We start from the raw sequence: 22421 nt of genomic DNA, 5'->3' as shown, positions 1-22421 counted from the left end.
GCCTGTAATCCCAGCACTCTGGGAGGCAGAGGTAGGTAGATTTCTGAGTTCGAGGCCAGCCTGGTCTACAGAGTGAGTTCCAGGATAGCCAGGGCTACACAGAGAAACCCTGTCTCGAAAAAAACAAATCCAAAAAACCAAAAAATAAAAAAATAAAATAAATAAAAAATAAACCATTTAATATAAGATAATTAACTATTTCAAAGGATTATTACTAGTATTTTGTGGTTGTCAGAAGGCCAAGGAATGTCACAACATCACACCACACACAGACCTCATGAGAGATTTTTTTTTTTAGATATTTATGTATATGAATACACTGTAGTTGTACAAATGGTTGTGAGCCATCATGTGGTTTCTGGGAATTGAACTCAGCTCTCTTCTGCCCCGCTTGCTCCTGCCTGAAGATTTATTTATTTATTTGTTTATTTATTTGTTTATTTATTTATTTATTTATTGTTATATGTAAGTACACTGTAGCTGTCTTCAGACACACCAGAAGAGGGTGTCAGATCTCTTTAGGCATAGTTGTGAACCACCATGTGGGATTTGAACTCAGGACCTTCAGAATAGCAGTCAGTGCTCTTAACTGCTGAGCCATCTCTCCAGCCCCTGGGGATTAAGCCTCTGAGCTGGGATGGAAAAGGGAGAGAGCAGGCTATAAAGATGAGGCGTTATAAAGGGTGTGGAACACGCTCATAGGGAAATACATGAGCTGTGGCAAGGGTGAATGTATGTTACATTGATGTAGAGACATTTCAGGTACGCTGGAGAATGGGAGCACCTGTTTCTGGAATGTGGGTGGTTTTCAGTTTTCCAGCTTTAGGAGGTACAGCTGAGGGTGTCTTTGAGGAAGTTTCCAGAGAGGAGAGAAGCCCCACCCTGAATATTGGTGTCTGATCCCTGGAGAAAGGTTCTCCCCACCACCACCACCACCACCACCACCACCATCACCACCCTCCCCCCACCCACCCCCGTTGGGTATTTAGACAAAGGCCCCTATTCCCCTCAGGGCTTGAAGAAAGTTCTTGCTTCATAAAAAAAGGAGCCATTCTCCTTATCTCTGGCAAGAGAAACTTGTGGCTATTAACACATGACTGTGGTGGAGCTGGAGACGTGGCTCAGCCCTTCCTTAAGAGCACTGGCTGCTCTTCCAGAGGTCAAGAGTTTGACCATATGCTGGTTCACACACATCCATGCTCTCCTCTGTGTGTCAGTGACAGCGTACTCACATAAATAAAATAAATAAACTTAAAACAAACCTATGCCTGTGGTGCCTACTAACTCAAAGTCAATGTGAGCCTCTGGGCTCCCTCAGTCCCTGCTCACAAGCCCACTTTCTCCTGGGCCCTGAAAATCTTTCCCCTGTCACTTCTTGCTTTCTCGGGAGATAACCTCTGAAGATTTGGAATAATGTTTTCCTTTTTTTCCATCCAAGGAATGGCTATTGTGGTTTCTTTACTGCACCCATTTTCAATAGGTGGTACGGCCCCTTGGGTTGGGTTGCAGCCTGCATAAGAGAGGAGGCCAGCCTTCTCCAGCTAACTGCCAGCAGCTGCAATAGGAGTGGCTGTCTCTAGGTCCCTCTGCCACACCTTCCCATCCTGAAGGACAGTACCCTTTCTTAGGCCATGAGTCCAAATGAAGCCCTTCTTCTCCTAAGTTGCTTCCGTCAAACAATGAGAAAAGGAACTTCTGACACCAACAACTTTGAATTCTGTATCTCACCTATGGATATCCCTGATTTTTCACAAGGCTGCCAAAGACATGCATCAGGAGAAAGGACACACTTTCCAACTAACGGTGCTGTGGAAACAGGATGGTCATACGCACCTCCCACCCGGGAAAAAAAAGAAAAAAACCACAGTTGATGTACTTGTGTACTTAAATTACATCATGGATAAAAATTGACCTAAAGCCGGGTGGTGGCAGCGCATGCCTTTAATCCCAGCACTTGGGAGGCAGAGGCAGTCGGATTTCTGAGTTCGAGGCTAGCCTGGTCTACAGAGTGAGTTCCAGGACAGCCAGGGCTACACAGAGAAACCCTGTCTCGAAAAAACAAACAAACAAAAAAATTGACCTAAAATGCATTAAACATCTTCTTAAAAATTCGTTAGTTTTGTACCCTCAGAGTATGTGGATGGAAAAAGCTGTGTCTGCAGATACAGACTGCTTAGACCCTCAGTGCTGTGGAGAAGCTGGAATGTTGTGAATCCAGAAGCTAGTTCCTCTGAACAGCCATTCCTTGCACAGCTCTCTGTCCGAAAATCTTGCAGTTGGTACTAGATAAAAACCCTTTTGCAATCTATTAGCAGACCATTGGCTTACACCAAAGCTAAAAAATGTCACCAGATAGCATCTGAGGCCTGTAGAAAACTCTCCCATTTTTCTCTACCTTCTGCTAATTCCACTGGGAAATAAGTCCACTGTCACAATTTTTTAGCAAACTTTAAATACTGGCCAGGAAAATAGACACGGACCAGGCTTATACCGAAGATTCCCAGAGAACGGCACAGAAGTTCATTAGTCAGGAGTTTATAAAGGCAAAACCCACAAGACTTTGTACTTCTTTCCTTTGTCCAATTGGGGGCAAGCGTGCACCCTGACAAATATTCGCCTCCACTGAGACGGAGAGAACCAGATCAGAAAACCAGAAGGCCGGGAGGGCGTATAAGTTCTCCAATTCAGTAGAAGTACTGTGTCCTCTCCGACATTCAGACAGGAATCTTCCAGGGTTTCTGGAGTTCCCCCAAAATACCCGGGAACGTCTCCCTGGGTCGCAGCCTGTGGTACAGAGCACGTCTGCTCACCACGGTCCTCTGGTTCTCACGAAAACACGCACCTCCTCAGATACAGAAAACAGAGCTGTACAGACACTCAGGAAACAGACACCAGCTGGCACACACACATTCCAGAGGGGATCCCCTTTACCTCCGAGTTGGTTCTCTCGTGTGAAGGAAAGTCACACTTCCTGGCCAATGCACCAAGAAAATGTAAGACCCCCCAAAACAGAGGGTGCCCCAGCACCCCATGCCTCGGCAGGCGACACGCAAATCACTTGCGAGAAATGGTCTCGATGCAATAGCATGAGGATTTCTTCCAGAATTCTGGGTTCCACAGCCGTATACCGTGCAGGGGTAGTGGACTGAGGACCCCGTGCAACAGAAGTCAGGGGTTTTTAAAGGGGAAAAATCGTAAGACAAGGGTTGGAGGACAAAACATGCACCGAAAGGGGAAGTACAGAATGAGGAAGTAAGGAAGGCTAGAGATTATCTGGAGCAAATGTCCTTGGGGCAGTTGTTTAGTGGTCTAAAAACATTGGGTTGGGGGTCTCTCAGTACTTCCTGCTTTCGTTTCTCCTGCCTAAGTGTGATCAAGCATATCCTGTGCGGTTGGGGCAACCAAACTTGTTTATAGAATTGAAAATGTGAACAACATGAACAACCGCCCAGCATTTCATGAAGTTATTTGTTTTTGGGCAAGTAGGGATACGGGTTAGAGGTGGTTTTGTTTTATAGGTCTCGTAAGAACAGTAACTTAAACCATGAGTTTAAGCCATCATCCCTGGCAACATGGACTGGATCCATCGTTCTCCCACAGTGAGCAGATCTGAGGGAGGTTCTGGCCCCTACACCAATGAATTGAGTCAATGCTGCCATCTGCAAATGCACAAAAAACTTCATAATTTAAATACAATAGAACTAAACAACTACCCACTGATAATAAAACCAGAATTACGTTTAAAAGCTTAGTATTTCGCTGGGTATAGTGCATTTTAAAAAATTAATTAATTTTATGTATATGAGTACACTGTCGCTGTCTTCAGACACACCAGAAGAGGGCATCGGATCCCATTACAGAAGGTTGTGAGCTGCCATGTGGGTGCTGGGAATTGAACTCAGGACCCCTGGAAGAGCAGTCTGTGCTCTTAATTGCTGAGCCATCTCTTCAGCCCCCATGGCAGTACTTGTCTTTAATTCTATCACTCGGGAGGCAGAGGCAGGAGGATCTCTGTGAGTTTGAGAATAGCCTGGTCTACATGATGAGTTACAGGACTAAATACAAAGACCCTGTCTCAAAAAGTTATTATTTTTAGAAATACATGTGGATATTATTTTTCTCCAGGTGGCCGTACTCTGGAATCATTACTTCCACATGTAACTCCCATTAGTAAATTAATCCCTTTGGCCATCAGTCCTTGCTTATAGTAGATTGTGACTTGAAGACCTCCTAGGTATTCTACCAGAACGCTGGTGGGAACTGGTAGGAACTGGTGGTAATAACCACATCCTTGTGCTCCAGAGCTTAGTAGTAAGCACGTCAAAATAAAGTTAACGCAAGAGAAACATAAATGACCCTAGTCAGAAATGCATGACTTTCCTATATAACAGCCTTTCACCCTCTGGCAAGATTATTTTTAAACATAATATTGACATTGAGATAATCATAGCATTTATATATTTTGTCCAATTTAAAATTCCAAATCTGCAGAAAAATACATTAAATTGTCAGAAAATAGGGCATTGATCTGGATGAAATTTGATGCTTAAATACTTAAAGCACATGAACTTTACTGAGATAATTTTGTTGAAAATTACCTAAATTACTTATGATTTCTGTCTGGATCTAAAACAGCCGTGCAGCTTAACTGTCAATGTGAAACACTAGGATTTCCCTTCTCCGTTTATCTTAACTTCGGAGTTAATAAGCTTTGAAAACAACTACTTAAATCCCATCATGAGAAATTCTCAACCTAAGAGGATGTTTTAAAATTGTTCCATCTGTCCAATGGGACTTGAAGAGAAGTCCCGAGGAGACTTTGGGGGGAACATTTACTTTTTGATGAATAGATACTTGTGGGAGGAGGCAGGTCCTCTTCCTCTGTCTGTCCTCATCTGTGTAAGAATGCCTGGAGTTTCTGCCCGGATCTTCTGCAAGGAGGAAAATTGACCTCAGAGAACAAAGCAACCTAGAGACCTTGCTAAGTTGCTAAATGAACTAGGTTTCACCAACAGCGAAGCCACCAGCATCGGCTTCCTGTTATGTGAAATAATACAGCTTTTCTCACTGCTTAAAAAAAAATTATTCAAGAATGACTACATAGTCAAGAATGTAAGTAGCTGAAAATTTTAAACTAAGGTTAAAGTAAGGTTATTTATACCTCAATCATAGTCTAATATAAATTATGTCCTGCAATTAACATCCCATTAATTCTCCAGTGAGTTACAATAAGGAATTAATGGCTCTTTTCTTAAATGTTGCCAGTTTCCTTTTTAAAGGACAATAAGCACGCTGTTCTCAGGAGCCTCTAAGGGAAAACAGAATGATTGACAAGGAGTGAGCTAACTGAACGGAGCAGCTAACTGGAGGGCACAGGACTGCAATCACAGCTACATGGGAAACGAATTTAAATATCCTCGGTGTGTATATTATGCATATGTGTCAGAGACCCCTGTGCCCACCTCCTAGACGGTGTCATGCCTTGTGAGCACGTTCTCCCAAGAACTTGGAAAACTTGATGCACTGGGGAGGAATATGCAGACAGACACGCCCTGCCCTCGGGCTTTCAAATTACAAGCATCCTTTACAAGAAGAGCAGACCATGGGGCTGGTGAGATTGCTCCGGCAGTAAAGGTGGTTGTCTGGTAAAGGTGCTTGCTCTGCAAGCTTGCCAACCTGCGTTTCAACCTGAGTCCACATAAAAGTGGAAAGAGAGAACCATCAACTCCTTCAATACATTTAAAAATGCAAAGAGTCATATGTTTAGAATGATTTACGAATCTTTCTGGCTTTGGTTTAAACAGCATTTCACATGTAGTATGTAGTTCTCTCTCTCTCTCTCTCTCTCTCTCTCTCTCTCTCTCTCTCTCTCTCACCTTAACTATTTCTCTGTCAATTTCTATTCAGCTTTCAAAACTCAACCTGGCCGCCAAATTCCTCTGCTTCTTTTCTTATATTGGGCTTATTAGAGCATGATCTAAGTGGGGCAGTGGTGGCACACGCCTTTAATCCCAGCACTTGGAAGGCAGAGGCAGGCGGATTTCTGAGTTCGAGGCCAGCCTGGTCTACAGAGTGAGTTCCAGGATAGCCAGGGCTACACAGAGAAACCCTGTCTCGAAAAACCAAAAAAAGAAAAAGAAAAAAAAGGAAAGAAAAAAAGAAAAAAGGAAAGAAAAAAAGAAAAAAGAAAAAAAAGGAAAAAAATCCAAAAAAAGAAGAAAAGAAAAAGAGAGAAAGAAAGAAAGAATATGGTCTAAGTTGATTCCCTTCTCCCTGTAATACAAATATTACTAGTAAGTGAGATAAGTTGTAAATTCCAGGACCTGGCAGAATCTTCCTCCCCCTCCTCTCTGCTCCCTTCCCCTCCCCTCCCCATCTTCCTCCTTTTCCTCTCTGGTCTCTTCTCTCTTTTCTCGTTTCTCCACCCCCAACCAGGTAACTCAAAACCTACCTGCCTCTGGTGCTGTAGCCAATTTTATTTAACCAATAATTTCAAATCAAGGAAAAAGGTTTGTATGACCAAAGCCTGTAAACATGAGAATTCACTCTTAAGCCTAGACCTTCCGGTACAGAATCAATCCGTGGTAATAGACCACGATGGGGACTTTTCTTTTTCTTTTCTTTTCTTTTCTTTTCTTTTCTTTTCTTTTCTTTTCTTTCTTTCTTTCTTTCTTTCTTTCTTTCTCTTTCTTTTCTTTTCTTTCTTTTTTTTTTTTTTTAAGATTTAATCATTTATGTATGCAAGTACACTGTAGCTGACTTCAGACACTCACCAGAAGAGGGCATTAGATCTCATTATAGATGGTTGTGAGCTACTTTGAACTCAGGACCTCTGGAAGAGCAGTCAGTGCTCATCCCCACTGAGCCCTCTCTCCAGCCCCCACTGGTGACTTTTCTTACTGTCCCTGGCAGTAGACCTCATCCAAAATGTTTATCCCAGACTCTCTCCTCCTCTAGACATTATCTTTAGGTCCTAGTCAATAGAGCCCGTTCTTAGGACAGTGTCCTCTATCCTGGGCCCTTTAGCTGTAGACCCTACAGCCAAGACTCCGCCTACGGTGTGAAGCCAGCCTTTTGATGGTTCCACCTATGTATTTAAGAAGCATGCTGCTTGATAAATTTATCTATTACTATAAATTTATTTCTATTACTATGAAAACTTCATGAACTGTTGCTTTCTTAAAATACGTTTTTTTGAGGTGACCCACATCTGGTTTCCTAAGCCATGTTTGCCTCCAGAATAAACTGTTGCTCATTCTTTTTGACTCTGTGTGAGCAGTGGCATTTGATTGACTTCCCGTTAGTCTGGACTCCCCCTCTCCTTCCCTCCCTCCCCCCTTCTCCTCCCTCCCTCCCTTCCCCTCCCTCCTCCCCTCCCTCCTTCCTTCCTTTCCCCCCTCCTTCCCTCCCTCTCCCTCCCTCCCCCTTCTCCTTCCCTCCCTCCCCCTCCTTTTCCTTCCTTCCCTCTCTCTTTCTTTCCATGTACATTGCATATGTGCACAGGAATACATTTGTGTTTTTGAGTGCAGGTGTGTATGGGGGTCCCAGAAGACACTCTTGAAGGTCAGGTCTCACCTTCCATATTGTTTGAGAAGGGGTCTCTGTTTTGGTTAGTTTAATGTCACCTTGCCACATAATAGAATTATTTTAGTTTTTAGAATTAATAGCAGGGTGTCTCAACCAAAGACCTGCGGCACAGTGCTTGCTGTCCGTTCTCCTGTCCTTCCCTCTGTCCCCGGAGTTAGTTCACCCTGCTGTTGGTGAGCGGACATCAGGACCTGCATCTTTCATCATGGATTAAGGACAAACAACTCTCTAGGAAACTTCTGGACAGGACTGCTGAGGCCCCTCCTTACAGACTGAGCAGCTACCTATTTCTCAGACTTTCAGGTGTGCGACCACTATTGTTGCAATTTTAATGTTAGCTGACTTAATACATTTTTTTTAGTTTCAATTTTAACTGCATTTTATATGTATGAATGTTTTGCCTGCACGCATGTCTCTGTAACGTGTGTGTGTGTGTGTCTGGTGCCTGCAGAGGAGGGTGACAGGTTCTCTGAAACTCTGGTTCTTCAGAAGAGCAGCCAGCGAGCTTCACTGCTGAGCTCCTGTCCAGTCTCATCAAGTCTTACATATATATTCATCCCAATGGTTCCGCTTCTTTAGAGACTCTACTACAGGATTTCTAAATGCTCATCAGTGTGCATTTCCACGTTCCAGAGGTTCTCCATCTCAGCTTGCCTGCATCATGCTGTAAGTGGATTCCAGGCATGCGCTTCTCTACCTGTTTTTTTTCTTGTTCGTTCGTTTGTTTTTTGTTTTTTTTTCCTTGAGGCAGGGTTTCTCTGTGTCGTCCTGGCTCTCCTGGAACTCACTCTGTAGACCAGGCTGGCCTCGAACTCAGAAATCCGCCTGCGTCTGCCTCCCAGAGTGCTGGGATTACAGGCGAGAGCCACCACCACCCGGCTGATTCGGCAATTTAATGTCAAGAATTTTTATTGTTGCAGGGCGGTGGTGGCGTACATCTTTAATCCCAGCACTTGGGAGGCAGAGGCAGGTGGATTTCTGAGTTCGAGGCCAGCCTGGTCTACAGAGTGAGTTCCAGGACAGCCAGGACTACACAGAGAAACCCTGTCTCAAAAAACAAAACCAAAAAAAAGTTTCTTGTTCCACAAGATATATGTGTTTATCTACATAGAGAATTGAGATGGCTGATAGTAAAATATACTTTAAAAATTAAATCAAACTTCAGTATTTATTTAAAGCTTCTCATGTTTGCAATCAAGTTTCATGGAGTTCTCACTGTTGAAATGTCCATCTACATCTAAGGCAGTAGGCGCGATCCATCCCCCCACACGCTTGGCTCCAGAGAGCGGATGTGGATGTGAGGTTCTCAGTCACATCCATAGGCACAGGAAATGACTACTGACATAATCTTTAAGCATAATATTCAAGACTACTCTCCAGCTTACAATCTAAAAGCTTCTGAGAGTCGAGTGTGACAGCAGAGTTTGTGACGGAGCATTTGAGTGACAGCTGCATTTCAGTGAACTGGTTTCTCTGAGTTGAAACCAAGACTTGTGTAAACAGGAACGGAAATCCTTCTGGGTTTCTGTAGTTAGGAAAGAATATTCCCAACCGTGCTGCCTGCCCACCTGTGTGCCGCTCCAGCCTGTAGGAAGCGAGACTACAGGATTTCAGAATTTTACAGGATTTTCCAGTACAACAGCCACATGTAAGACCAGCAGCTACCACTATCCAAGTCTACAATTGTTTCTCTGAGATACACATCTTATATTTCTCTTGGGTTCTTTCAAAACTTTGGAACCTTAGTTGTTTGGTATTTTTTTTAAGTTACAGGAACAAAGGAAAAAAACAAAAACTCCCAAGTGTGCTGCCTGGAGGGAAGACAGCCACCCCACACCACGATTACCCAGAAGGCTGTCGGAAACCCTCCAGTAATGATTTTAAGAAAACAGGAATTATTACTAAATTAGAACAAAATCTACTTTTTCAAATAAAGTATATAATTGATATGATTTGGGATAACACATAAAAAAGAGCATTTTGATGACACCATCTCCCCAAAAGCTAATATATAGCTTTAGATCAGAGGAATTTGATTTATAGCTTTTGCCAGCAAAGCAGAACAAAATTGTTTTATGTATAGCCAACAAACAACAACTTGGCTTACTGTAATGACAAATAAGATTGGTGAGTGGCTCATATTGCCACTGCAGAGCCATTTTACCTGCAAAGATTTCCTCAGAAAGACACTGAGACACAGCGGCCTGTGGAAAGAAACGATTAACATTAGCTGCCTGTCGGCCCCTAAAGTGAACTTCTAGTGCCTGAATACTGTCTCTTTAAATGAAAATCAGTGGTTCCCTTCACGAATATAAAATGAGGCCCTTTGAGAAAGGGAAATTATTGAATTCAAAATAAGAGAAAATTTCAACCAAAATAATCAGCTGTACATTTCAAAAGGGTCAATCAGAAGTAATTTTTCTTTTGCAGTTTCTCTTTCTTCCTTTTGTTTTTTTCTGAGCGACCCGAGGTCTCACTATATAACTCTGGCTTTCCTGGAATTCTCTGTGTAGATCAGATGGACCTCAACCTTCCAGAGATCCACCCACCTCGGACTCCTCAGTGCTGGGATTAAAGGCATGTGCCACTATGCTTGGCTCTTTTACAGTTTCTTCTAGATTATATATATATATAAAAGTGTCCATGAACTGCTAAGAAAGTCACTATTGGGCTGGAGAGATGGCTCAGCGGTTAAGAGCACCGATTGCTCTTCCAGAGGTCCTGAGTTCAAATCCCAGCAGCCACATGGTGGCTCACAGCCATCTGTGGTGGTATCTGATGCCCTCTTCTGGTGTGTCTGAAGAGAGCAATGGTGTACTCACATACGTATATAAAATAAATAAATAACTCTTTTTTAAAAAAAGAAAGTCACTGTTCCCGTTAACACTAGCCGCCGATCGCTAAGTCTAGTTTTGTTATTGTTTTAATTTCAGTGTTGTAAAAATGCAAAGCTGCTCTTCGTTCCCAAGCACTATGGACCAGAGAGGAGCCCCTTCCTTCTCTCCTCGCCTCCACAACTGGACTTCCCTTTCTACTTCACCCTTCGCCCTTGTCTTTGTAGACAAGTGTCCACAGACACTGTTCTGACTGGAATGTGAAACAGTTATCTGGTCCCCTCCTGTGTTTGAATAGCAGGTCCTCAGCAGGAGGCGCTGTTTCGGGAGGTTGTGGAATCTTTAGGGTGTAGGGCCATTAGGGGTGGGCTTTGAGGGTTATACCCTGGTTGCCTCCAGCCTAAGCTTTTTGTGTGAAGCCTGGTGTGACAAACTGCCTCATGTTCCAGCTTGCATGACCAGGAACCAGGTCAGTTTCACACATTCCCTGAAACCATGCACCAGAAGCCAGCTGGTCACAGCGATGGGAGCGTTGACAGACACTGCTTTTTAGTGCAGCTTTATTGATGAGTAGGTCACAAAACAACAAGCTGTAATGTACATATTTTTATGGTCAGGAAAAAAGACAACCAGTTTTCTTTCTAAAACGGCATTTTTCTGCTCCCCCCCCCCCCATGATCATTATAAGTAAATTTTAAATGGGAAATTCCAGTAGGAGAGCTATGTGAAGTGACAGGGTTAACTGAGGATTTCCTGGGTAGATTATGTGACCTGAGCACACCAGCCTTCGTCTTCCGCACTCTGCCGAGGACATCACGATGAGGGCGCGGACCCCAAGGCAGAGCCTTCCCTCAGCACTATTTCTAGAAAAATCTAGAAAGAATTTTTTGCCTACCATGTTCAAGTTATGCAAAGAGACCTGTGTACATTTAATAGACAAGTTCTCCAATTGGCACTTTATCTTGGCAATATCTTTCAGTCTGCATCATGAATGAGAACAGCCTGCCCAGTTGAACTTGGAGTTGAAAAGATGCAACTTCTTTGGGATTGTTTTCAATCTTCTTAAAGCTGCTAGCATATTTATCAATTTGTAGAGAGTTATAAACTACACTTCTTGGACATGGAAACATTTCTTTTTGTTTCTTTTTGAGACATGTTTTCTCTGTATAGCCCTGGCTGTCCTGGAACTCACTCTGTAGACCAGGCTGGCTTCAAACTCAGAAATCCTCCTGCCTCTGCCTCCCAAGTGCTGGGAGTAAAGGAGTGCACCACCACCGCCCAGCTCATGGAAACATTTCTAAGTGGGTGAATGGAAATGAGTTACAACATCAAAGGCAATGAAAGTAATAATTCAACAAACGTTCTGTCCGTCCCCACCCCACAAATGCTGTAAAATTAGAGACAAACTAATAGGTCAGCAAAATTACCAAAAAAAAAAAATCATTTGATAAAATTTTACCTACAATAGTGTTTGCAGGCCTATTTAAGGTAACTTTAAAGAAAGTTTGACAGTTTCATGTCTGTGCTGATAGAATTCTGGTAGGCATGGTCAACATTCCTAAATCTCTCCAGTCTTTCTTCAAGTAACCTCGCAAGGCCCAGCCAAAGCAGGTACACAGTAAGAGAAGGACAAAGATTCTCTGTACGCCCAGGGTGACAGCCACGGTGAGCAAACTATACCTATTTTCTTCTGCGGAGAGTTAAAATTATGAAGAAGATTGTGCTGAGGGTTTAGTGAATGGGCCAGACTGCAGATCCGAGAGAATACTGACTGGGAGGAGGTTGGAGCGCTGCGAACTGGGAGGCAGTAAGGGAAAGGGACAAATGATCCAGTTAGTCGGAAGCCACTTTTGTTATGAAGGCAATAAGCCATGCGGTTATTATTTACTTCAAACAAAAAAAATTTAATTCCATTCCTTATGATAAAAACTATGGTTCCACCACCTGTACAAATGAAGTTAAGAGTGAACGGCTGAGTCCAAATCATATTCCACCTTTTCTTTAATATTAAATGAGTAGATGAATGTATTCATAGAAATTTAAGTGCACACACAACTGTGTTCTATGGTAACGCAAAGAAAGCGAATGATATGTAGAAAGACTTTATCAGTTACATGTAAAGAAAAATATTCACGCTGGGCAGCTGTGGCACACGCCTTTAATCCCAGCACTTGGGAGGCAGAGGCAGGTGGATTTCTGAGCTGGAGGCCAGCCTGGTCTACAGAGTGAGTCCAGGACAGCCAGAGATACACAGAGAAACCCTGTCTCAAAAAACCAAAAGAGAGAGAGAGAGAGAGAGAGAGAGAGAGAGAGAGAGAGAGAGAGAGAGAAGAAAAGAAATGAATAAACTTTACAGCTAGAAGAGGGAATCAAAAGACTAGAAGAGGTAAAGGGGACATGTTAGCAAATTATTAGGTTAAGATCTCATCTCTGTATATTCCATTTGGGGGGGTTCAGTAATGTTTTCCCCAAAAACCTGTGTACTGATGGCTCTGGCCATATGGGACTTATGAGATTTTCCAACTTCGTAAAATCTGTTAGCATATTCAACTGAATTAAATGTCAGAAAAAAATCTATCTTATTTGTTTTTAGAAGCTTTGTAACAACAAGAAGTTAAAGCCGGTATCATCAAAGTCTGAGCTCTGCTAACACTTTCGCTGGGTGTTCTGTGTTCTTCCTTTATTACATTTGTCTTCTGTGTTGTGGGGTGCGCACACATCAAGTGGGGATCAGAGGACAATATTCAGCAGTCAGTTCTCTCTTTCCACTGTGTAGCCTGTGAGGCTGAACTCATGATGTCGGGCTCGGTGACAAGCACCTGTACCTACTAAGCCAGCCCAAACTGATTTCCCAGTGACTCTTCCTGAACACAAACCATTGGTGTAGTCAGAAGAGAAGGTGAGCTCTGGGCCTGTGGTGGTGTGTGGTGCAGCAAGAGAGGTCAGCTGGTTCATCAAGGGGCAGACTCAAGCCCGAGTTTGTGTGTCTGTAGACTCTCTCATGGTTCAGATCACAGGCAGAATTCCCAAATCAGTGCTGAAAACGTCACTTTCCAGGCTGCCTCACTATCCAGGCTGGGAAAGGAGACAGGATGAATATGGTGCTGCCAGGAGAAAGACTCAGACAGCCCGTGACCCTGAGCCCCTGCTCACACTGGCCTGTATGGTTAGAGCTTAACATCAACTAACCTCTTGAAAGGTGATCATACCATGTTTCATAAAGAAAAACTTTCTAATATTCCATTTACATTTTCTATCTGGAAAAAATAACTACAGAAAAGTTACTGCAACAATTTTCACACTCACACACACACAAGCTGAATCTTATATCTTAACTGAAAGTCAACTTAAAGTACATGCTGGCTTTCACAAAAGTTGAATACTAGTAGAAACAGATTTTATTTTTTGAGACAGGGACTCACTGTGTAGCCCTGGCTGGACCCAAACTCTCTATGTAGAGCAGGCTGGCCTTGAAGTCACAGACATCTGACTGTCTCTGCATCTTGGAATGCTGGGATTAGAGACACACCACCATGCCTGCTCCACATTTTATTTCCTAAAACTAAAAGGGCTAAATTCACATCAGCTTTTTACTTTGTAAGAGATACACTGCAGACAACGTATGCATTGTTTGGATATGTACAACTCTATGCTTGTGGTGAGTGTCTTTCATTTCTTTGAATAGCTTCTCTTTACTATGTAGCACTGACACAATGACTAAATATGCTATATATTTTTATATAGGGCTGATTATTCTATTCCACATTTATTTATACAGATTTTGGTATTCAACTACAGGTTTCAATGTAAACTTTCAGAAACAGTGTTTGTTAGGTCCAATGCAATAAATACAATTTTTTCACAGTCTTTAAATATAATAGCCCCCGCTCTGCCAGATCCCGTCAGATGGCCTACGGCTGAGAGGCCGTAGGAGTGTTGGTATGGCTGGCCTTTTCTCCAGAGACAGAATGCTTCAGAAACTGACCAGTTGCACCGATGTACAGTCTTGATCGCATGGGCCACTTCTGAAAAGAGAGGACTTAAGTAAGAGTCTGGATGTTAGTACCTGGGACAGACAGTGTGTAATATTTAAACTTGAAGACACATTAATGCTAATGAGATTTATTTAGCTAGCAAGGATTAAAATTACAAAGTCTATGGGACAACATGAAGACTGTCTAGCAATACTGGTGATATGAGAGAAGGCTCTGAATTATAACTGTAGAAATAACATACTTGAGTGTTCGACAAGAACCGCGAGAAGTTATGGAGACTGATGATACTGATGATCTGAAATGGAGAAAGTCTACAACTATATCTTAATTCCAAGCTAATCCTAAAATAAAATTAAGTTTAAAACATTAGTTCTGAAGAAGCAGTGCTCAGTCGATTTTATACAAAATAGGCATCCGGCATTAGAACCGAGGACAAAGCAGGCCACTCACAAAGCAGCCTGCCCTTCTGAGTCCAGGTTTTCTGTCTCGTGGTGGGTGACTACAGACAATGATGATGAACTTAACGTTTTCTAATGTGCATGAATAAGTGATTTTGGACATTTATAGCACAATGGCCAATGTCTGCAGGGACAGACAAGATCACTCTGGAGTGTGGCTGCAATTGTTGGGGCAGCATCGCTTGGACATCAGTGGAGCAGGGCCCTGTATCTCACCAATGGGGGGCATTCTCAGATGTCAAACGAAAACTGACGAAATGAGAACACAAGTGTTAGTAAGCGGCTGTGTGGTACCCCCGCCCCCGCCCCGCCCCGCCCCACCCCGCCCCCGGAAAGCCACTGTTTGTGGCAGCTGACAAAAGTCCTATGTTAATGTCTCCAGATGTGATGGGGTTCGCTTCCTCGCCACTAAGGCATGTTTGTGCTCTTCTCGGCCTGTCTTACATCGTGTGTATTATACATTCTTAGGTTTGCAGACACAGCAATAAGCTTTATGGGATCTTCATGTGCACACGTGCATCGTTATGCTTTGTTCTTTCTCTACATGAAGAATTATTTAAAATGATGTTGTTTTGTTTAAATGTATAACAATATAGCAAAACTAACCAGAACTGAGCCCAAATTGAAGAGCTTTAAAAATGTTCTCTTATTCCAATGAACTGACCCCCAAACAAAAAGACCCCACTGTTTTAAAATTCTTTCTCATCATCGCTATGGACAACGACTCTCTGGGGGTTCGCAATTAAGAGAGTCATCTGTGCTATTTCAGTCCCTGGTGCTGACTAAAACTGCCAGTTTCCCCAAGTTAAAAAAAAGATAAATAAAAATGAGTTCAGACCACACTTCAGAAGTTCAATTCTTAAATCCATCTTCCAGTTAAATGAGCAGAAGCCAAGGCCTTGCAAACTCCAACCATGAGCCTCACCCTTGACTATGCCTCCCTTCACATCTGTGAGATTCTGAGTCCCCAATCATTCTAATATACTCATAATATTGGTAAGAAGGCCTGACATTTCAAACTGGACAGAACTAAAATATTTGTTAGTAATTTGTGTAGCACTTAGTAACACTGCTGTACTGTAGGAATAGTAACTTTAAAACCATAAGGGCTATCTATGGAAGTTTATAATGAGGCTTTACTTATCAAAGTAAAAAAATCAGAATATTTTTATTATCATTGTATTAAGGATTAGACTTACTATTTAAACATTTTGACAGTGTTCATAAAATGTAGGCAGGCAATTTCAACAAAGTGTGTAAAGTTTCTGTTTCCTGAAACCCCACAGCTGGTGATTTAGACTGTTTTTCTTAATCAATCGAATATTCTTCTTTACAGCACTCTACTACAATTTATATTCTTATTTTAAGCTCCATATTTTATTCATTTAGGGAAGGGATTAAGTCTTACAGTTGTATTCCCTGTCCTAAAGCAAATATTTCTACATAGTATTAAATCAAATGTTTGATTTTAGACCAGCCATTTGTTAACTATTATTAATTTCATCTTTTATGAGACAATTGTCAGCATTCTATAATTATATCTAGGTTTAGAAATTTGGATATTATGGCTACTGTCTTTTAAAATCAGACAGAAAATTAGATTGATTTTCCTTAAAACAGTCCTGATAAGAACATTTGCCATGCGAGTCAGGTACAGTGCTAGTTTGTGTGCCTGTTTCTTTTTAACCCCGATGTCTCTAGCATTTCACAAGACAGCCTTGTTTGACACTGAGGTGAAAGACTTGACATCCTTCTAAATTTTATCAAATATGAGGGAGGCAGTTAGCTTCTACTTATGGTACTGAAATCTTAATGTTCAAACAGACATTCTTGGAATATATGACAAATAAAATCAAAGATAACTATTAGTGAGCTATCTGGATACCATTAATTTAATGCTCACTGTAATACAAAAAAAATCTTAATTGTAATGAGTGACTTTTCAGCTATTACATTATAAAACTTGGGGATGGAATGAATTCTATTATTATTATAAATAAATTTTCACATTTAACATTTGAACTATTTCAAGTCGACTACCATGTTAACAGTATTTTCAAAGTAAGCTTTCTTAAAATGAGCTCTAAAATTTTAAGCACAAATAAAATGAGAGGATGTGTTTTTATTACATTTCAACAAAATGTAATTCCTAGTTTTGTTAACTCATAATCTATTCAACACTTAGATACTTAAAATTAAGTTCTAATTGTGTGTATTTGTGTTCAAATACTTCAGAACAGTGTGACACAAATATGAACACAAATTTAGAAAATACAGATATTCTTCATTTTGAAGAGAAAGATCAATGGAAGGCTTCAAAAGAAATCTAGAAGATGACGCAGAGACCACTGCGCTACAGGTGAAAATGCATGCCACTCATCACACTCATGACCACTTCACATATGTGTAAGGAAATCGTGCAAAAAGGTTTCTCTTGGCTAATTTGAATACAGACCAATTCACTCAACATACACTCCAATCTAATATGACAGTTAAAGGAAACATTACGGGTTTTTTTTTTTTTTTTCAAGCATTCTTGGTAGCCGTATAGTCCACAGGATTTAACTGTGGTTGAAATTTTACTCTATGAGGATGCAGAAATCTCTCATTTGTTTTTAATGATTTTGGCAGGTTTTTTTGTTTTTGTTTTTTGTTTGTTTGTTTGCTTGTTTTTAAATAATTACTTTAGGGGTCAAGAATTAGTTCCATGATTGCGTTTAATTCATGAAGCCTTTGGAATAGCTCAAGAAAAAGACAGTAGGAATGTAATTACTTGACACTCAAAGGCATGAGTGTAACTTAGTTTTTACCAGGTAGTCAGAAGGTACAACAGCCTCCCGAAAATTTTTACCAAGCTAGAGAAATCCGGGTGCGCGAGCCCACGTAGAATTAAATGCTCCAGCCTCCCGACTGCGAACTGTTAGGAAGCAGCCTCTTGCAGTAGGGACCTTGTCACCATCGCCCGCGGGCACAGGTGGCTGGGAGGACCGCCAGCTCCGTGCGCTCTGCTCAGGCGGTGACAGTGTGGCTCGAGGGCGCCCAGCCCAGAAGTGTCGCCTACCTTAACTGGGTGCAGATAGCCGTCGCCTCGCAGGGCGCCCAGACTGGGGTCTCCCGGCGCGTCGGTGTCGTCCTGCAGGCTGCGGGTGAGGTGGGCGATGTAGGTGGTGGCCAGCAGCAGCACGTCCAGCTTGGACAGCTTGGTGTCCGGCGGCACAGACGGCAGCGTGCGCTGCAGCTCCAGGAAGGCGTGCCGCAGGGTCTGGACGCGGCTGCGCTCCCGCGCGGCGTTCGCGGCGGCGGGACGGCCTCCCCCGGAGCGCGCCGCGACCCCGCTGGAGCCTGTCGGCCCCGCCCCGGTCCGCCCTGGGCTCGGGTCGCGGGCGCTGACGGCGGCGGCCGGCGGGGCGGACTCGGCGCTGCGTGGGCTGCTTGCGGGACGGCCGCGCTCCATGGCGGCTCCGGCTCCGGCTTCCCCGGCGTGCACTGTAAAGGAGCGGGCGGCCGTGAGACGGGGCACCGCGGGCTCGCCCTCGAGTGCCCAGGTGCTGGGCTGCTCAGGAAGGCGCCCAGGGCTCAGCCTCCTCAGGGTGCCCGCAGAGACACCCCGCTCGCCCGCTCGCTCGCCCGCCCGCCCGGGGCAACGGTGCTGTGGGACCCCGCCTCACTTCAGACTTGCAGCACCTCACCTTTCCTCCGCAGCGGCAGCGCGGGGTTGCGCTGAGCAGGGCTAGGCGGCCAGGGGCGTCGAGCGGGTCACTCCATCCTCGTCCTGCCTCTGCGCCGCTTTTTATGTGGGTGTCCGAAGCCAGTAAGTGGGAGCCAGCAAAGCCACGTCTGGACGAGAGGGTCGCCCACGAGCCCTTGGGTTAGGGGCAGCGGCGTCCCGGAGCCGCCCCCTCGGAGGACAGACTCATCAATCAAACAGCTCGGGGGTGGGGCGGACGCCTGGCCCCGCCCCCTCTGGCCGGAAGGTTGAAAATAGAGCGCTGTGGCCGCGCTGGGGCGAGACCCCGCGGTTTAGTTCAGCGGCGTTTTAGGAGCAGAGCCGTCGAGTGTGTGTCCCCGCCCGCCTTTAATTCTACCAGGTGAAGATCCCTTTCGTCAGGACGCCGTGACCTAGAGACTCGCCACCGCCACGGCCGCCTTCCCGCCTCGGCACCCGCTCGCCCACAGGCTGCCGCCCGCGCCGGCCTTCCACGTGGAGGACGCGGTCCTCGCCGCATCCCAGCCGGACTCTCTGAACCGGGCGAGGAATCTGCGCGGTTTCCTCTTTGAAGCCTCGGAGGAGTATCAGATATAAAATGTCACAGAGGACACGGCTCGTTTATAGATTCTCGAACATTTCGCTGCAGATTTCTAATTTTCCACGTCGGGAATACCAAACAGTAAGATAGCGACGCAGGACTTCTTATACCACGATGAACCAGAACGTGGACTTGTTAGTGGATCAGGGTGATTCTAAGACTGTAATGGGCTTTAGGTTTTAGAAAGCACACTCATGTTTCCTTGATTCAAGAAGGACTCAGACTGAATAAGAAACCACATTTTATTTCCTGGTAATTTTTATTTAACAGCTAATAAAGTAAATAGATCCCAGAATTCACACACGTAAAGCAAAGTCTCAGATTCTATAAAGAAACAAATCAAACAACTTACACATCGAGATAAATGAAGTCTACAAACCCTCAAAACATGCTGTTGCCTAGTTCTATGAAGAAATCAAATCACTCGAGGCTGAATTTACTCCTTTTTCTCAGACAAATTTTCCTTTACTTTTGGGTTTTGGAGAAGATGAAGTTCATGGATATCGTTTTTTGTTAGCAAGCTTTCAGATTCCTTCAAGGACAGATTCCTGTATTTACAAACAAAACAAACAAAAACAACACACCAGCACTTAATTGACAAAAATTTTGCAAAAAATGCAAAAAAGACGATAAAGAACCCGGGACCCACTAAAGGCGGAAAGCTTGTAGCTGGCCAGGCTTCCTGGTACACAGACATACATAAGGAGGCTGGGTGGGCCGTGGCCGTGCAGAGGTGGCGGGATGCATCATTCTAGTTCTCTGCTGTCTGTATGTGTCCTGGCTGGTATGTGAGAAGAAGGCGTTCACAGAACAGACCACAGAGCCTCTCCTTTTTTGTCCTATCTCTGCCATTCTAGGTAGACTGGTTCTAAGTCCAAATTCCTGAGAGAGACTTTTATAGTTAAATTTCAGTCACTTCAGATATAGGTAATTCTAAAACTCCTCTATTTCATGATTAACTATTTCATAAGTAACAGGTGCCATGTGGCACTTTTCGTGTGCCGAGAACTGTATGGGTATATTCTCATTTTGCCTTTACAAAAACTGAGGATTGGGTTCCCAGGGACTGGGCGACTTGTCCAGTGTTGCATACCTAGTAAATGGCTAAGGCAGAGTGCAAACCCAGTGGATTGTCTCTAATGTTTATAATCTTCGCCATACTATTGAGTATTTGTATTTTGCAAAAGTTTTTGTGTCTATTATTAAGATGGGTACTTTAGATTGAATGACATATTGTTAGCAGTCCAAAATATCTGTTCATTGTGTATCTTGCTTTGATGTTTTTAGTTCTCTAGTTTTCAAAAAGTATAGCATAGAATGCTGAGATTTTATTCATTGAGTGTGGTGTAAGTAAGAATTATCCTTAAGTCTTTTAAATATGTTGTTATGATGTTAAGATCATCTTTATGGTTAAAGCTAAAAAGCAAATATCACACAGCATAGAATGTTTTAACATTTTATATTAGACATATACTTTGTATACATTTAACAATAAATTGGTTTCGACAATGTGTTGTTTAAATTAAGGAATAACTCATTGCTTAAATTAAGGAATAACTTTTAGCCTGACATGGTCTTTAATACCAGCTCTCTGGAGGCAGAGGCAGGCAGATCTCTGTGAGTTCCGGGACAGCCTAGTCTACATATCAATTTCTAGGAGAGCCGGGGCAAAAAGGAGATCCTGTCTCAAAACAAACAAACAAACAAACAGATAACCAACAGTAACTTTTATACTTAAATGTATCCTTTTGAGTGGCTAGTTCAAGTCTGAGAAGCTGGATATGCAGTACTATAAGTACTCCGAGGATAAGGGGAGTAAAGACACAGAACACCTCTGGTACCTGCCACAGTTCCCGTTTGGAAGTCAGCCCACCTGGTGAGTCCTGGTGAGTCCTGATCTAGTTTCTGTCACTATGGCCCTTTTGCCAAAACATTATACAAATAGAAGCACATAGTAGGTTTCTTTTAAAGTCTAGCAAATTTCACTTGATGCTTTTGAGACCCACTCATGTTTACTATATCAATGGCTCATTGCTTCTCATCGCAGAGTAGCATTCTTAGTATGTATATGTGTGTATATGTATATGTATATAATATATATATGCTACAGGTTGTTTATCCATATCCCAACTGAGATATATGTGGTTGCCTTAAGTATTTAGTGATTACAATTACCAGATTATAAACACCCTGGTAAACTTTCTCCTGGGTGTAGACTTTCATTTGACCTTGGGAATTGTCTGGGCATGGGCTAGACAGTATATTTAACTTTATGATGCGCCAAACTATTGTGCTATGAGGACTCATTTTTCCGTTCCTGTTTTTAGTGTATGAATTCTAGGAACTCCATATCTAATCAGTATTTGGAGACTTATTTTTATTTCTTATTCATTCTAATGTATTGTTTTCCTGTGTGTGTGTGAGGCAGGGTGGGCACATGTGTGCATGTGAGCAGGTACATGTGAAGGCTGGAGATTGATTTTTTGGTGTCCATGTCTGTCAGTTTCTCTACGCCTTTTGTGTTTGTGTTTGTTTTTGCATTGTTTTAGTTTTGATTTGTTTAGAAGTTTTTGAGCCAGGGTTCCTCACTGAGCCTAGATCTCATCAGTTTGTCTACACTGACTGACAGAGAGCTTCAGGGATCCACCCATCCCCGCCCCCTAAGCTGTACTGTGATTGCTCTTCTGGGCTTTATGTAGGTGCTGGAGATTCGAACACAGGACCTCTTGCGCTTTACTGCCTGAGCCATCTCTCCACGTGCTCTAATGTGCTACTGTTAAAGACAAAGACTGAACCAGTGTTGACTTAAATCATCTCACAGCCTGGAGCTCTTGCTTGCCAGTGGCACTGCTCTCTCAAGCCCCCGCATCCCTGTCCGCACAGCGGGGCCTGCGGTGCTCTTGGCTGCACACGGATGTGCGTGTCCTCTCCCCTTAGTGCTTTCCTCACTCGTGTGACCTTCTGTACCTCCTGGACTTGGAATATTCTTAGTGGGGTCATTGAGAGCTTCGCAATTGGAATCAGAATATTCTTTTTTAAAAAAAGAATTCCAGTATTTAAAAATTGTTTGAAAAATAAGATTTATATTTCAAAATATAAGCCTTTTAAAATGGAAAGTAAGATTAATGTTAAATTATTAGGCTTATATTGACGGTATTGAAGCTAGACTTCCTGAACAGTAGCTTAGCCTGTTAGAAGGGAAATGTTCTTTCCACTATTGCTCTTGGGGATGTCTCTTAC

At 43.1% G+C, this 22421-nt stretch overlaps 2 protein-coding genes across 2 annotated transcripts in view; both read right to left on the bottom strand.

Annotated features, from left to right (window-relative positions):
• Positions 1-14332: 14332 nt before the first annotated feature.
• Positions 14333-18328, bottom strand: Tcf24 (transcription factor 24). The gene is made up of 2 exons (XM_052175410.1): positions 17936-18328; positions 14333-14446 (listed from the first exon to the last, which is right to left on the bottom strand). The coding sequence occupies exons 1-2, from the start codon at positions 18326-18328 to the stop codon at positions 14333-14335; spliced, it is 507 nt and encodes a 168-aa protein (XP_052031370.1).
• A 1150-nt stretch (positions 18329-19478) lies between these two features.
• The window catches only part of Ppp1r42 (protein phosphatase 1 regulatory subunit 42), a 40427-nt gene continuing 37484 nt past the window's right edge, over positions 19479-22421 (bottom strand). Inside the window, exon 9 of the mRNA XM_052175409.1 lies at positions 19479-19729. Coding sequence (XP_052031369.1) covers positions 19618-19729 — 112 coding nt within the window. The 3' untranslated portion in view covers positions 19479-19617. The remainder of the gene's footprint in view (positions 19730-22421) is intronic.

The sequence above is a fragment of the Apodemus sylvaticus genome, chromosome 3 (genome assembly GCF_947179515.1).
Source record: "Apodemus sylvaticus chromosome 3, mApoSyl1.1, whole genome shotgun sequence".
Lineage (NCBI taxonomy): Eukaryota > Metazoa > Chordata > Mammalia > Rodentia > Muridae > Apodemus > Apodemus sylvaticus.
The sequence above is the reverse complement of the archived record's forward strand: the minus strand, read 5'-3'. Positions and strand labels throughout refer to the sequence as shown.